The sequence below is a fragment of the Ambystoma mexicanum genome, chromosome 8 (assembly GCF_040938575.1).
Source record: "Ambystoma mexicanum isolate Mex_15411 chromosome 8, UKY_AmexF1_1, whole genome shotgun sequence".
Lineage (NCBI taxonomy): Eukaryota > Metazoa > Chordata > Amphibia > Caudata > Ambystomatidae > Ambystoma > Ambystoma mexicanum.
Window position 1 is genome coordinate 1,491,574,230 of NC_090929.1, and position 13,236 is coordinate 1,491,587,465.

Below are 13,236 nucleotides of genomic sequence, written 5' to 3' on the forward strand. Positions count from 1 at the left end.
TACCCATTACCTTGTTTTCCCAAAGTCCTGGGAAGCCCTGACTCTGTCCCTTCCCCCTGACTGGCTGTTGGGTGGAAATGCCATATATGGTGTTGTTGTGAAGGCCCAGCCAGACTAGCTGGAGCCTTCCCGGTGATGTATGTTGTGGGTACCTCCTGTGGGTGGGACCTGGGTGAATAGAGTGTGTGACAAATATGCATTCTGTGTTGTGGGTGTCTGGTATCTGGTGGTTGACACAATAACTGAGACAACCCTGCCCGAAACCGGTATGAATGCAGCTTGGAGTGTTGAATGGCTCGGTACAATACACATAACTTGTTGTGAGAGAAGTGAATAGCCTGAATACCTTGTGTGTCTGATTGGCAGCCTGCCTGCATGAATGCCCGTAGTCGTGATTGGATGCTTGAGTGTGACCCAGCGGAATGAATGGGAGATCAACAGTATATCTGGGGACCGCTCACTGCTAGGAATCGTGTTCAGAAGCTGAAGTCCACTACGACGAGTAACTGGAGTAACTGACGCTTGACCTTGAAGCCCTGCTGGACGAGAAGAAGTGCTGTGTCTCTTCTTCACAATCTGAAAGCTGCTATGCCTCCAAGGACTGACCCAGAGAGGACCTGGTAATGCACCCTCTTCCCGAGCTACGAGGGACCATCGTGCACAGCTGATCTCTGCCAACGCTCCCTGGTAGACAGACCTTCGACAGGCTGCCCACCCGATACGGGGACTGCTGTGGAACTCCAAGGAGAAGCACTCTGACTGTTGTCCGCTGCCACTGTCGATGACTGCCGTCGCCGACCGGAGCCGCCATGCTCCCGTTTGCCTAAGAACTTCAATTGATCATCGGACGCTCTTGTCTGCATCGTCATCCGCTTGTCTCCCCCTGGAGAAGGCCCTACCGTCGACTCGCCGAGGAGCATCCACCGGTGGGTTTCCCGCCATCTAAAGACCACAGAGACACCGAAGACTCGATGCCCTTGCTGGGCCACAGTTCTTTATCATCTCTTTGCGGTTCAGAACTATTGCTACCGAGGTGCCCCGCACGCCTCTTCCTTGCAGGACGCCAGCGCTCTGTCGTCGACGAGCACCGCTAGGAACGAAGCTGCCACTTCACAGCCGTAGTTCAACCTGTTCACCGTCGGACGTTCGACGACCCGTGACTCCTGCCTTAAAGGGAGGACACTCAAGAAGGGCCGTCGATTCCCCGACACCGAACGCCGAGTTCCCTGACACCTCTCGACGATCTGTGGCTCCTGCCTTAAAGGGAGTCACTCAAGAAGGATTGGTCGAAGCATCGTCGGAGAACTCTACTCCACCAGGTACATTGCGGGGGTAAAACCTTAATAGGAAGAAGTGAGACTATTGAACATATGGACAAGGCTTGTACGATATATCTTTATTTACAGGTTGCCCAGGTGGGGGGATCTCCACACAGAACTGTGTCTAGGTTACGGGGCCAGTATTCTGCCTACTGTTTCAACCATCTTGCGTTCCTTCCTATCTCTATTGCTGGTTTCCTCGTTATTGATCTGTGTGACATTTTAACCGTACAGTTGATGCACTTTAATGAGATTCGATAACATTGGTGGTACCACTTTAGAATTGTATATATTTATCATTATTGACTTCTGAGTACAAAGTGCGTTATTGTGATCGTGTACATTCCTTTGAATATTAATTATATAAAGACTGTGTTTTCAGTAATACAGTGTGTGGACATTGCTTTGTGGGGGTTCGGGGACTACACTGTACTTAAGAACCAGCCTGCATCACCTCCTGAGAAGCTAGGCCTTGATTGCTCGACCACGTACCAATAATAGAGAATCTTGGCTGGGGTCCTCTGTGCCTCTCCTCTACCATATAGAGAGCGGAAGTACAGACACCCCCTACCACCTACCAGTCTTTACATACTGCCAGTATGATTCCACTGAGGTAAGTACAAACGCAACACAAACAAGTCCCAGTTTCACTGCGCCAAGTATAGCAAAATAAAAATCGGGAGTCCAAGTGATTTGTATGAAAAAACAGCCATTAAAGTCCAAGGTTTAGTACAAGCAACAGCCTAACACGTGTTTCGAGCCTTCCACAGCTCTTTATCTGAGGCTATTATTAAACGTAGGATACAATAACAAAAATGGAATGTGCAACATTCAATAATATAGTTACACCATACAGTAACATAAGCAGGACAAATAAAGGCATAGCATCCAGGGGAAAAGCGGGATGAATGAGCCAAAATGTAATGTATACAATTTGCAATAGGGTTAATGCAAGGAAAAAACGAAAATCGAAAGCATATTTGTACAAAAGAAAAAATTATAAACATAATAAATTTAAAGCCATACCAAAAGTGGTGTAAATCCATTAGGAGGTGGATGTTGGAATATTCAAAATAGAGAGAAAAACAAATTTGTGCTAGGGTTACAATTTATTCGATGGAATGACTGCAGCAGCGCAATCAAAAACAATAATACAAAAAAAAAAATAATCTAGTGTAAATGTACACCTTATAAACCAGACACCAATTAACCTGAGGCAGTATTACCTTGATAGGGATAGAGCCTGAAATTTAAGCTGAAGGGACAATGCCCAAAAAGTACTCTGCAGAGGAGAAACAAACAAACAAACAATCTATGGAGAAATGGCCAAATTGTTGCAAATTGAGGGGGGAAAAAAAAGGGTAATAAAAGTACCTGAAGGCTTCCCAATTGCGGTTAAAACTGCAAAATAAAGGAAAGGAAAGGAAAGAAAAAAAAACGAACTGTATCAATGGATTGAAACGAATTTAAGTTAATATTTACCAGGTAGTGAAAAGCAACTGGTTAATGCAACAAAAAGAGCGCACGCAATCAAAAAGTGGTACCCATTAGTAGCACTAAACTGAGCGGGCTTAAAGAGGTTAAATCTTCCAGCTAGAATGAGCAATAACACTGGATTACAATTCCAAAGTGAACAGGGGGCCATGTGAAACCATCTTACCTGGTCGGCTGTTTAGACAGACTGAAAAATCAATGCACTGGTCGCAAAGCTAGAAAGAGGACTAGATAAAAGGTCAGAAAAACATGGCAGAAGGAAGGAACCAACACAGCCGCCATGTTTGAACTGCCTAAAAATACAAGGCAATTCAATGGGTAAGTAAGGGATATTAAATGAAATTGCCTACATATTGCTCAGTGCACACACGAGAGAAAATTGCGAAATAGAAAGTCACTAAAGAATGAAAAGGAAAATATATATATATATATTTTTTAACAAAGGGTAATTACTAAATTAATTGCGCGCGCGTAAAAAATCGCGTAAAAAATCAAGAGAGTACCATTAAGTGAATTGGAGAATTTTGGATAACTGAACGGAGGGAACATCAATATTACACTTCGGGCTTCACTGCGGGCTTCCTTGCTGAATACGACTCCTTTACAAGCTCCTCTGTGGAGCAGATACAGGTTGCCATGGCGCCTGTACAAACTACGACGGAGTCCGTGTCAGCTGACACGTCCTGTATGTGGAAGACGTACGGCAAGACACGCCCCCATATGGCTTTAAAACCACCGTCTTTCTAGGAGCTCATTGCTGCTAATTAGCGTTACAAGCTACAGCGGTTACGTCCATTTACTCCTTCGTGTTTCCTCTGCACGAATTCCTAATCTGCTTACCTGGTCCTGACCCTTGCCTGGCTTCTGGATTGGCTTTCTACTGACCGCTACGTTTCTGACCCGGACTTGCCTTGTTTTGGCTTGCCTCCTCCTTTAATCCTGTCATGCTCGCCTGGCTTTTGACACGGAACGTTATTGGATTATTCTTCCTGCTTCCTGCTGCCTCTTGCGGTACCTCATCCCAGCTATCTGTTACCAGACGCAGAACGACTTTGCCCTCCTGGCAGGTGATTTGCTATCAACCACCCGGAACTCTTCCACGCCTTATCTGGATGCGTGTGTGCTCAGGTACCTATTTGTAGTTGGCAACTCCATCTCTGCTATTGAATTAAATTCCCTTCTGTCTTGATTGGATATGTTCCTTTTGCTGGATTTTTGGACAGTGAGTGATCTACCCTGTCTTGTGAACTTGTCTTCAAGTGCATATAAACGCTTTGCTGATTCTGCACCAACCCGGCAATAGTGCGACCCTCGTGCCGCTCGGGTTTATTTCCCTATACTAACATTCCTGTTTGTTGTTTTCTCCTATCGTTGTCTCCTGTTTCATGGACTATTATCCATCCTCAAAATACCCATACTTCAGGTTGGTTGTCATTGGTTCAATACTTTAGGAAGTCTCTTTAGAATTCTTTCCACTCACTGTGGTTATTCATATTTTTGTAGATTCACCCCGGGGAAGCTCCACTCCAATACTTACCTAGGTATTTTCTGTATTATACTGCTGTTCTGATTGCTTGGTTTATTCTCAACACTGCATAATATCTTTGCATTGTTTTGCAGCATTGGTATTGGCGCTGTGTGTTCTCCCAGCTCTTTATTCAATTGACATCTCTGTCTGTCCCATTCGAAACAGCAGAGAGGTACATTGTAGAAAAGAGCCCATCTTTGAGGAAGCCTGAGTCTTGTACTCAGGGGAGCTGGGATAGAAGGCTGAATATTGATTCTTGTACAACCATCATCTCCAAGGTCACTCATCCACGTCTTGGGCCTACTTCGGAGTGGTGAGTAACAATCATGAATTGAGAGGGACAGGATACTGTCTGTGAGTGCGCTGCTGCAAGAACATGTACAGGTTGCACAAGGAGACCAATTTACAATGATTAAAATAATGGCCCCATGGGTAAAGAGGTTAATAAAAATGTGTGCCAAAAAATAAGAGGTTAGGCACATAAGAAATATAAATTCCATAATACAGTGAGAGCAGTGGCATCAAATTGGCAGAGACAAAAATAGGGACAGCCTGCTGTTACAGGAAAGTAGCAAATTAATGGCCTGAATTTAATCCATTAAAGACAGTACGGTATTTACAGATTAGTCTTGCTTCCAATTGTCGTAATTTCAAGGTTAGATTGCCCCCTCTCGAAGGTAACAACACTTTGCATAGGCCAACGAAACGTATTTCATCCTTACAGTCTAGTTGATGAGTTTTTTGCCAGTGGTTGGCTAAAGGATATTTGGACTCTTGACTACCAATTGTAGCCAAGTGCTCGCGGATGCGAATCTTCAAGGGGCAAATAGCGCTCCCAATATATTTCAGACCACAGGTACAGATTATACAATACACAACAAATTTAGAATTACAGTTGATAAAATAATCAATTGTGTGATCTCCTCTAGTTCCAAAGGAGACCTGTGATGTTTCCAAAGTAAATTTACACATATTGCAAAAGCCACATTTATGAAACCCAGTGGCCTGAGCTGAATGTAGCCAAGTCAATTTAGGAGAGGGCATACTCATAAATGAAGGACAAAGTTTATTTTTGAGCGATTTGCCTTGATAAATGTTATACTAGCAGTCGGATCTAACCAGTTGACGAAGTCAGAATCAAGGTGTAACAGGTGCCAGTGTTTTCTCAGCACATTATGGATCTTGTGACTGTCTGAATTGAACCTTGTGATTAACCTAATTTTCTGAGTGACGGGAGACTTGTCATGAGTTTTAGGAACAAGCAGGTTTGCTCTCTTTAGCTGCCGTACTGAAGCTAATGCTTTATCGAGACATCTATGATGGTAGCCTCTCTCAAGGAAGCGTGATTTAATGGTGATACTTTCATTGTCAAAATCCTTGGGATTAGAGCAATTCCTCTTAGCACGGATGAACTCACCTTTCGGAATGTTAGCCTTTATATGATTTTTATGACAACTTTCTGCATGCAATGTTGAATTGACAGAAGTAGATTTGCGATAGGGTTTAGTGACTAAACCATTAGGGGTTAAATCAATTGATAGATCCAAAAAATCAATATGTGTTTGGCTCGCAGTGGAAGTAAATTGTAAGCCCCAGTTATTATTGTTCAAGAAGACAACGAATTCAGAAAGTAAATCTTGTGTACCAGTCCAAATTAGAATAACATCATCTATGTAACGTTTTCACAAGTGAATGAATGGAAGAAAAACAGGGCAAGCAAATACAATTGTTTGTTCAAAGAAATGCATGAAAGCATTGGAAAGTGCTGGTGCAAAGCTTGCACCCATAGCCACCCCAATGAGTTGCATGAAGTACTCATTGTTAAATACAAAAACATTATTCTTCAAAGTAAATGTTAGAAGCTCTTTCACCATTTCAATATGATCAAAAAAGGATGCAGAGAATTCACGAAATAGAAAATCAACACTTTGTAATGCTTTAGTATGATCTATGGAAGTATAAAGTGCCTTCACGTCTAAGGTGACTAGCCAACAATTAGATTGAAGATTCAAATTGTCCAGAATTTGTAATGTGTGCATTGTATCTCTGATATACGTAGGGGTCTTAAGAACGGCTGGTAACAAGAATTTGTTAATGTAAATAGAAATAGGTTCTAGCACACCACCACCCCCACTGACTATTGGCCTCCCTTCCGGAATATCTGAGAATTCTTTATGGCTTTTGGGAAGGAAATAGACAGTGGGTATAATAGGGCCATTTACGAAACTCAAACTCAAACTCAAACCCATTGAATTGCCTTGTATTTTTAGGCAGTTCAAACATGGCGGCTCTGTTGGTTCCTTCCTTCTGCCATGTTTTTCTGACCTGATGCATTTATCTAGTCCTCTTTCTAGCTTCGCGACTAGCGCTTTGATTTTTCAGTCTGTCTAAACAGCCGACCAGGTAAGATGGTTTCACATGGCCCCCTGTTCACTTTGGAATTGTAATCCAGTTTTATTGCTCATTCTAGCTGGAAGATTTAACCTCTCTAAGCCCGCTCAGTTTAGTGCTACTAATGGGTACCTCTTTTTGATTGCGTGTGCTCTTTTTGTTGCACTAACCAGTTGCTTTTCACTACCTGGTAAATATTAACTTAAATTTGTTTCAATCCATTGATACAGTTTGTTTCTTTTCTTTCCTTTACTTTCCTTTATTTTGCAGTTTTAACCTCAATTACAAAGCCTTCAGGTACTTTTATTACCCTTTTTTTTCCTCAATTTGCAACAATTTGGCCATTTCTCCATAGATTGTTTGTTTCTTTCTCCTCCGCAGAGTACTTTTTGGGCATTGTCCCTTCAGCTTAAATTTCAGGCTCTATCCCTATCAAGGTAATACTGCCTCAGATTAATTGGTGTCTGGTTTATAAAGTGTAAATTTACACTAGATTATTTTTTTTTGTTGGTATTATTGTTTTTGATTACGCTGCTGCAGTCATTCCATCGAATAAATTGTAACCCTAGCACAAATTTGTTTTTCTCTCTATTTTGAATATTCCAACATCCACCTCCTACTGGACTTACACCACTTTTGGTATGGCTTTAAATTTATTACGTTTATAATTTTTTCTTTTGTCAAATATGCTTTCGATTTTCGTTTTTGCCTTGCATTAACCCTATTGCAAATTGTATACATTTAATTTTGGCTCATTCATCCCCTGCTTTTCCCCTGGATGCTATGCCTTTAGTTGTCCTGCTTATGTTACTGTATGGTGTCACTATATTATTGAATGTTGCACACTCCATTTTTGTTATTGTATCCTATGTTTAATAATAGCCTCGGATGAAGAGCCGTGGAAGGCTCGAAAAACGTGTTAGGCTGTTGCTTGTACTAAACCTTGGACTTTAAAGGCTGTTCTTTCATACAAATCACTTGGACTCCCGATTTTTATTTTGCTATACTTGGCGCAGTGAAACTGGAACTTGTTTGTGTTGCATTTACCTTTAAACTTATTCAAAACTAAAGAGATGTTATTGTTGAAGCGTGATGAAGGGACATCAAACAACCTTTGTAGATTCCGTGATAGTATTGTGGAATCGTTAAAACATCTTGTGGTGCAATGTCGTGAGCTTTCACCGCAACGTAGTTGTGGAAGTTTGCCCCCCGAAATGAAAATATGGATGACTGGTGTTTCCTGCTGCTTGCGGGTAATAACTTTAAATTGACATGTGCAGTAATTAATTACATGGACGCAATCCTGAAAGACACACAGTCGAAGTAGAGGTTCTTTAAGTTATTGTTGGGGGTGAGAAGGATTGATTTATATTTTAATTGTAACAAAAGGAATTGTGAAGTGATATAATGAAAAGTTGTTTTGTAAAACTAATGTTAAAATAAAACAATTTTTTAAAATAAATACTGGTAGTACTGGAAGGAAGAGAGAAGTGGAGGTTAATGTTAAAGGATATTTGTGCCACGCACTATCACCACCAGAGTGGCCGTCTGGCGCTCTGGCAGATCTGAAACAAAGTGGGTAGGTTAGGCTAGGCGTGTTAGTGGGACAAAGTTTGGAGAAGAGCATGGGAGCTATGAAGTACTGTTGGCAGCTTTGGTTCGGTTAACGCTGTTTGCCGAGCATATTGGTGTGTTATTCGGTTCTGAGTCCGTTGTGTGCTGTTGTTTGGGGGTCTGTGTGGTGTGGTTGTTGCTGCAGATGTGGTGAAGTGCGTGCGGGTTGCTGCAAGTTTAAGAGGTGTGGTTGTGTTTGGTTAGAGTGTGAGAGGTGTGTGAGGAATGGAGAGGTTTTTAGTATTTGGGCGGGTCAGTATCCTTGTTGTTAGGAGAGATGCATATTTTTCTTTTGTCTCCTTCATGGTTTAGAAAAGTTTGATTCCTTTCGGTGATTTAGGTTTCAGCGCGAAAAGGCTGTCTCATTCTCAGTCATTATGCTTAGTTCGCTACTTTCGTGTTTCGATGTAATGATTGGATTCCTTACTGGTAATCTTGATTACTCCTAGTCCTACTCTTCCTTGTTCTCTGAACATATGGAACAGTCCCCTGACAAAACTAAATAAAAAGGAACTGCACTCCTGCATACATGCCAACCCTCCCGATTTAGGCGGGAGACTCCTGGTTTTGAGGTGAAAAATATTGCTATTTTTCACGGTCTCCCGCCTAAAATAACTTTAGCTCCAATACATTCCTATTCCTATGGGGAAATATGCGTCTCCGATTGCCCTGTGGAAATCTCCCTCCCAGGTGCATCTGAATGTTGGCATGTATGCCTGGAGCCTCATGAGTAAAGCGGAGGCTATACAGAAGAGGGGTGGGAGAGCGCAAACAAGAAAAAGGGCTTAGAAGAAGTTTCATCAGACAAAGCCTCTCAAAGGTAAGTACTGGGACAAGAAGAGTAGGACTAGGAGTAATGAAAATTACCTGTAGGTGATCCAATCATTTCCAAAATGCCCACATGCAAATATGTTGCAGAGAATTACTGAGACTGTCACCAAGAAATAGGTGGAAGATTTAGAAAACTCTCTCATTGCATGTAAATGCCTTATTCAAATTAATATGATAATATTGTCATTGATTTCAGTTAAATTGTTCAGTAACACTAGACAAACCTGTACTTTCTTAAGCTATTCATGTGAGTATATTTGAAATGTTAGTTTTAAAAAACTAGTATGTTTTATATTTGTACACTAATACTAGCGACAGCAAAAGTTGTAAAAATCCTTATGCTGCTTTTCATGTAATAGATAGAATGCCCACGAAGCGGTAATAATAGTATTCTAAGATGGCCGCTTTATTTACTCAGTTCTACCACTTATACACTGGTGTTGCTTTAGTGCATTTTCAGTGTTTACTATAATGTTGTCCTCTTATCGTTTCCACGACCTGGCCGCAGCTAGCTACCTGCGTCGCTCAGTTGAAGGCGCAGTTCTTGTGTTGCCTGGCACAGAATTGGGAAGCTGTGAAAAAGTCCGCCTAACGACGCATATGATTGGCAATCTCTCCAACCAATCAGGGCAGTCGTCCTGTTCTCCCTGCTTTGGAGCAACAAGCGGTCACAGTAGTCCTGGTAGCTGGTGAAGTTTTTTTGTAGCGGAGCTGCCTTTGAAGTTCCAGAAGTGGTTTTACAGACAGTGACTGAGAGGCACGGCCGCCAGGGCACAGGCATGGCAGAGGTGCGGCCCAGCCCTGCTGCCGGGACCCCTGGGTTGCCCTTCAACCCTCTGGTTCCACCAGGCCTGCAAGCCATTTACGGGGAGTGCCGCCGCCTCTACCCCGAGCAGCCCAACCCTCTGCAGGTTACCGCCATCGTCAAATACTGGTGAGCAGGAGAGAATGGGTCTGTAGTAAAAAGATAATCTGTACAAAGGAGGGGTATGATTTACAGAACTTTGCATGTGGGTGGTCCGTGCATCCTGCATGGACAGGGGACCATAGGCAGTAGGGACCTTGTAGACAGAGGGCGATGGCGAGAAGTGACACCCCGCACAGAGATGGGCAAAGGGCCGGGATGCACAATTTGGGCAGATGAGGTGGTTGGAGTCACCCTGCAAACGGCGAAAAAGAGTCAGTGAGAGGTGTTGCATGACGATCGGATGGTTCTTATCGTGAAGGATTACCGTTGCGATTTCTTCTTGCTCTGTCTTGCTTGCATGCTTGGTTGGTGTTGTCATGAATGTTCTAGGTGTGTAATGCTGTGTTTGAGGTGACCCGATGATTAATCTTGGAATGGCAGTTGGAGAGAGGCTGCTGGTGTGAGGGGGTATGCCTGTGGATCTCCCTTACGTAGGTGTGTGTCCTGTGATATTCCTGATCATATAACTGACAAAGAAGCTTTAATTTTCTGCATCTGCCTTCTGATCATCTTGTGAAAGGACACACTGCAACAGTAACATTCACAATGTGGTTTGGGGGAGGAATATGATATGATATGGCATTTATAACTCGCCTAAACACAAGTGTTTCAATAGTCATATACACAACGTGCAAGTGGTGGCTCGTGCAAGGAGAGTTGCCAATGTGGGGAAGACCTAGAGCACAAGACATGCCTGGGTTGTCAAGTTTTGACTCTCCGCCTTGGAGTGTTTGGTACAACTTCGTATCTGTTTTTTTTTCTTCTTAGGATCTGCCAATACACATGTGTAGCTTTTTCCGTCTTTGCTGCTCTGTAAACTTATTGACGTGTATTTCATGAGCACTAACATGCTTGAAAAGATACCTAAATTACCCTCTCACACATTCTGGTGAAGGTTTCAAAATATGGTGCGATGGTGACAAATGATATATTGCGCATTGAGGACAGTAGGGATACCTTGTACTGGTGGCATATGAAGGATGCTTTGATATTTTATTTCTATCGCGCTCGTATACAAATGTTTCAGAGCGCGACAAGGCAAGAGAGGGGAACAGGGGAGAACAAAACAGCGATCTTACTAGGCCCAGTGACATTGAGAACGCACAAGTGCATGGGAGAGGGTAAAAGTGCATGGAAGGGGGGAGAGGTGGAAAGTGCGAAGCAGAGGAGAAACAGATAAATAACAATAAATAATAAAGGCAACAAAACGGTGGTAATGCAGCCAGCAATTTGCAAGTGCTAGGTTTAAGGCAGCAGACAGGCTAGGTCCGATAAGTGCAGGAAGAAAAAGGGGGGGCTGTATGGGTACAGATACAGACCCCAGTGCAAGGGGTGGCCTGGAGGCCGTGCGGGAGGGTGACAGGATGAGCAGGTACCTGGGCCCAAAATACAGAGGGTGGCCAGGTGCACGGTGCCAATAGAGAACAGATCAGCAGGGGAGAGGGGGAGCGAAGGCAGAAGAAAAGAGGAAGGTCTTGAGGTGCTTCCGGAACCGGAGATGGTTCTCCTCAAGTTTTAGAGTGGCAGGGAGGCTGTTCCAGAGGGAGGCCCGAGCCGAAGAGAGATCTACCCCCAGCTTGTTTCTAAGAAAAACGACTGACCCTGAGTGAGTTGGAGGTAGAGGAGTGAAGAGCTCGAGAGGGGAGGTATTTGCGGAGGGATAGCTGAAGGTATTTTGGACCCAGGCCCCAGAAAGCCTTGTGGACAATGCAGAGGGTTTTGAATTTAATCCTTGCATCCACTGGGAGCCAGTGAAGAGATTTCAGAGCTGGAGAGATACGATCACAGGGCTTGAAGCCAAGGACAAGTCTCGCAGTCCTGTTCTGGATTAGTTGCAGAGGGCGGAGAGTAGAGGCAGGTAGATTTAGAAAGAGGCTGTTACAATAGTCCAAGCTAGAGAGAACCAGAGCTTGAGATACCATGAGCTTCTGGGGGAAGGAGAGGAAAGGCAGAGTACCTCTGAGGAGGTGCTGTTGGAAATATGACTTTTTAGAGACCTCAGAGATGTGGGCGGAGAAGGAAATGGTGGCGTCAAAGATGACCCAGAGGTTCTTAGCCTCGCAGGTGGGGGTAGGAGGAGGGCCAAGGGAGGCCGGCAAGAGAGTGACGGGAAAGGATGGTGAAGGTGTGCTGATGAGGAGGATCTCCATCTTGCTGGCATTCAGACAAAGATCATTGGCGGCACACCAATCTTGAATTGCAGTTAGGCAATCGGAGATGAGAGAGGGAGAGGAGGTGGCAGAGGGCAGCCTGAAAATGAGTGTCATCCTTTGCATAAAGGAACCATGGGGAGACCTGGGATGATATTTGGTGTAGTGTTGTTGCGTTCTAGTAAAAATTGCTGGTTGCAAGATCTCTCATTGGATCATTTACGTTACCCTTTCTTTGTTATTTACGTGTTATATTTTGTCAACACTTGTATACTGTTTGTATTTGATGGATTGAAAATTATGAATAAAACAAAAAGAAAAATCGCCAGCGAGCATGTGGTTAATTGATCCCCACCCCCTTTTGCATGTCAGATAGGAGGGAATCGTCGGGATATGTTGAGGGTGGGGGCAAAGGTGCTTGAAGTGAGGCTTGAAATGGGACATATTTAAACCAAACGTTCCATGGTGTAATGTGCTTGTTCCAAACTAGTAAGTGCAATACTATTACCACACTATACAATGAAATAGTTCTGTATTTTTAACCTATTTTATTAAACACATTCCTGGTTACTACATTTTGCCAACACGTGTTTCAACCAGCGTGGTCTTTTTCAAGGCAGAAATCGTAAAGTAACCTAATCACTTCATGATCAATCAGATCCCTAGATCTGGGTTGGGAGTCCTCTACGTAAAGATTGTGTATATATATATCACTGGATTTCAGAGTCCGCTGACTCCTTTGTTTGGGTTGAAAGTCCTCTGCAGAAAGCATATGTAAAAAAAAAAAAACAATGGATTTCTGAGTACGTCGACGACTCCTTAATCCCAGATGGGTTCTTCCCAATTAGGATAAGTTCCAAATCCGGTTCCCATGAGTCTTGTCGGGTTCCTTATAATGAAGGTCCCAGCCTCCGCCTGGCGTCCGCGTGCTTTCTCAAACTA

General features: G+C 43.4%; 1 protein-coding gene across 2 annotated transcripts in view; it reads left to right on the forward strand.

Moving 5' to 3' along the window:
* Positions 1-9,686: 9,686 nt before the first annotated feature.
* The window catches only part of SUFU (SUFU negative regulator of hedgehog signaling), a 988,972-nt gene continuing 985,422 nt past the window's right edge, over positions 9,687-13,236 (forward strand). Inside the window, exon 1 of one of the 2 annotated variants that reach the window (XM_069611674.1) lies at positions 9,687-10,111. In XM_069611674.1, coding sequence (XP_069467775.1) covers positions 9,957-10,111 — 155 coding nt within the window. In that variant the 5' untranslated portion in view covers positions 9,687-9,956. The remainder of the gene's footprint in view (positions 10,112-13,236) is intronic. The other variant, XM_069611675.1, reaches the window with a different exon arrangement.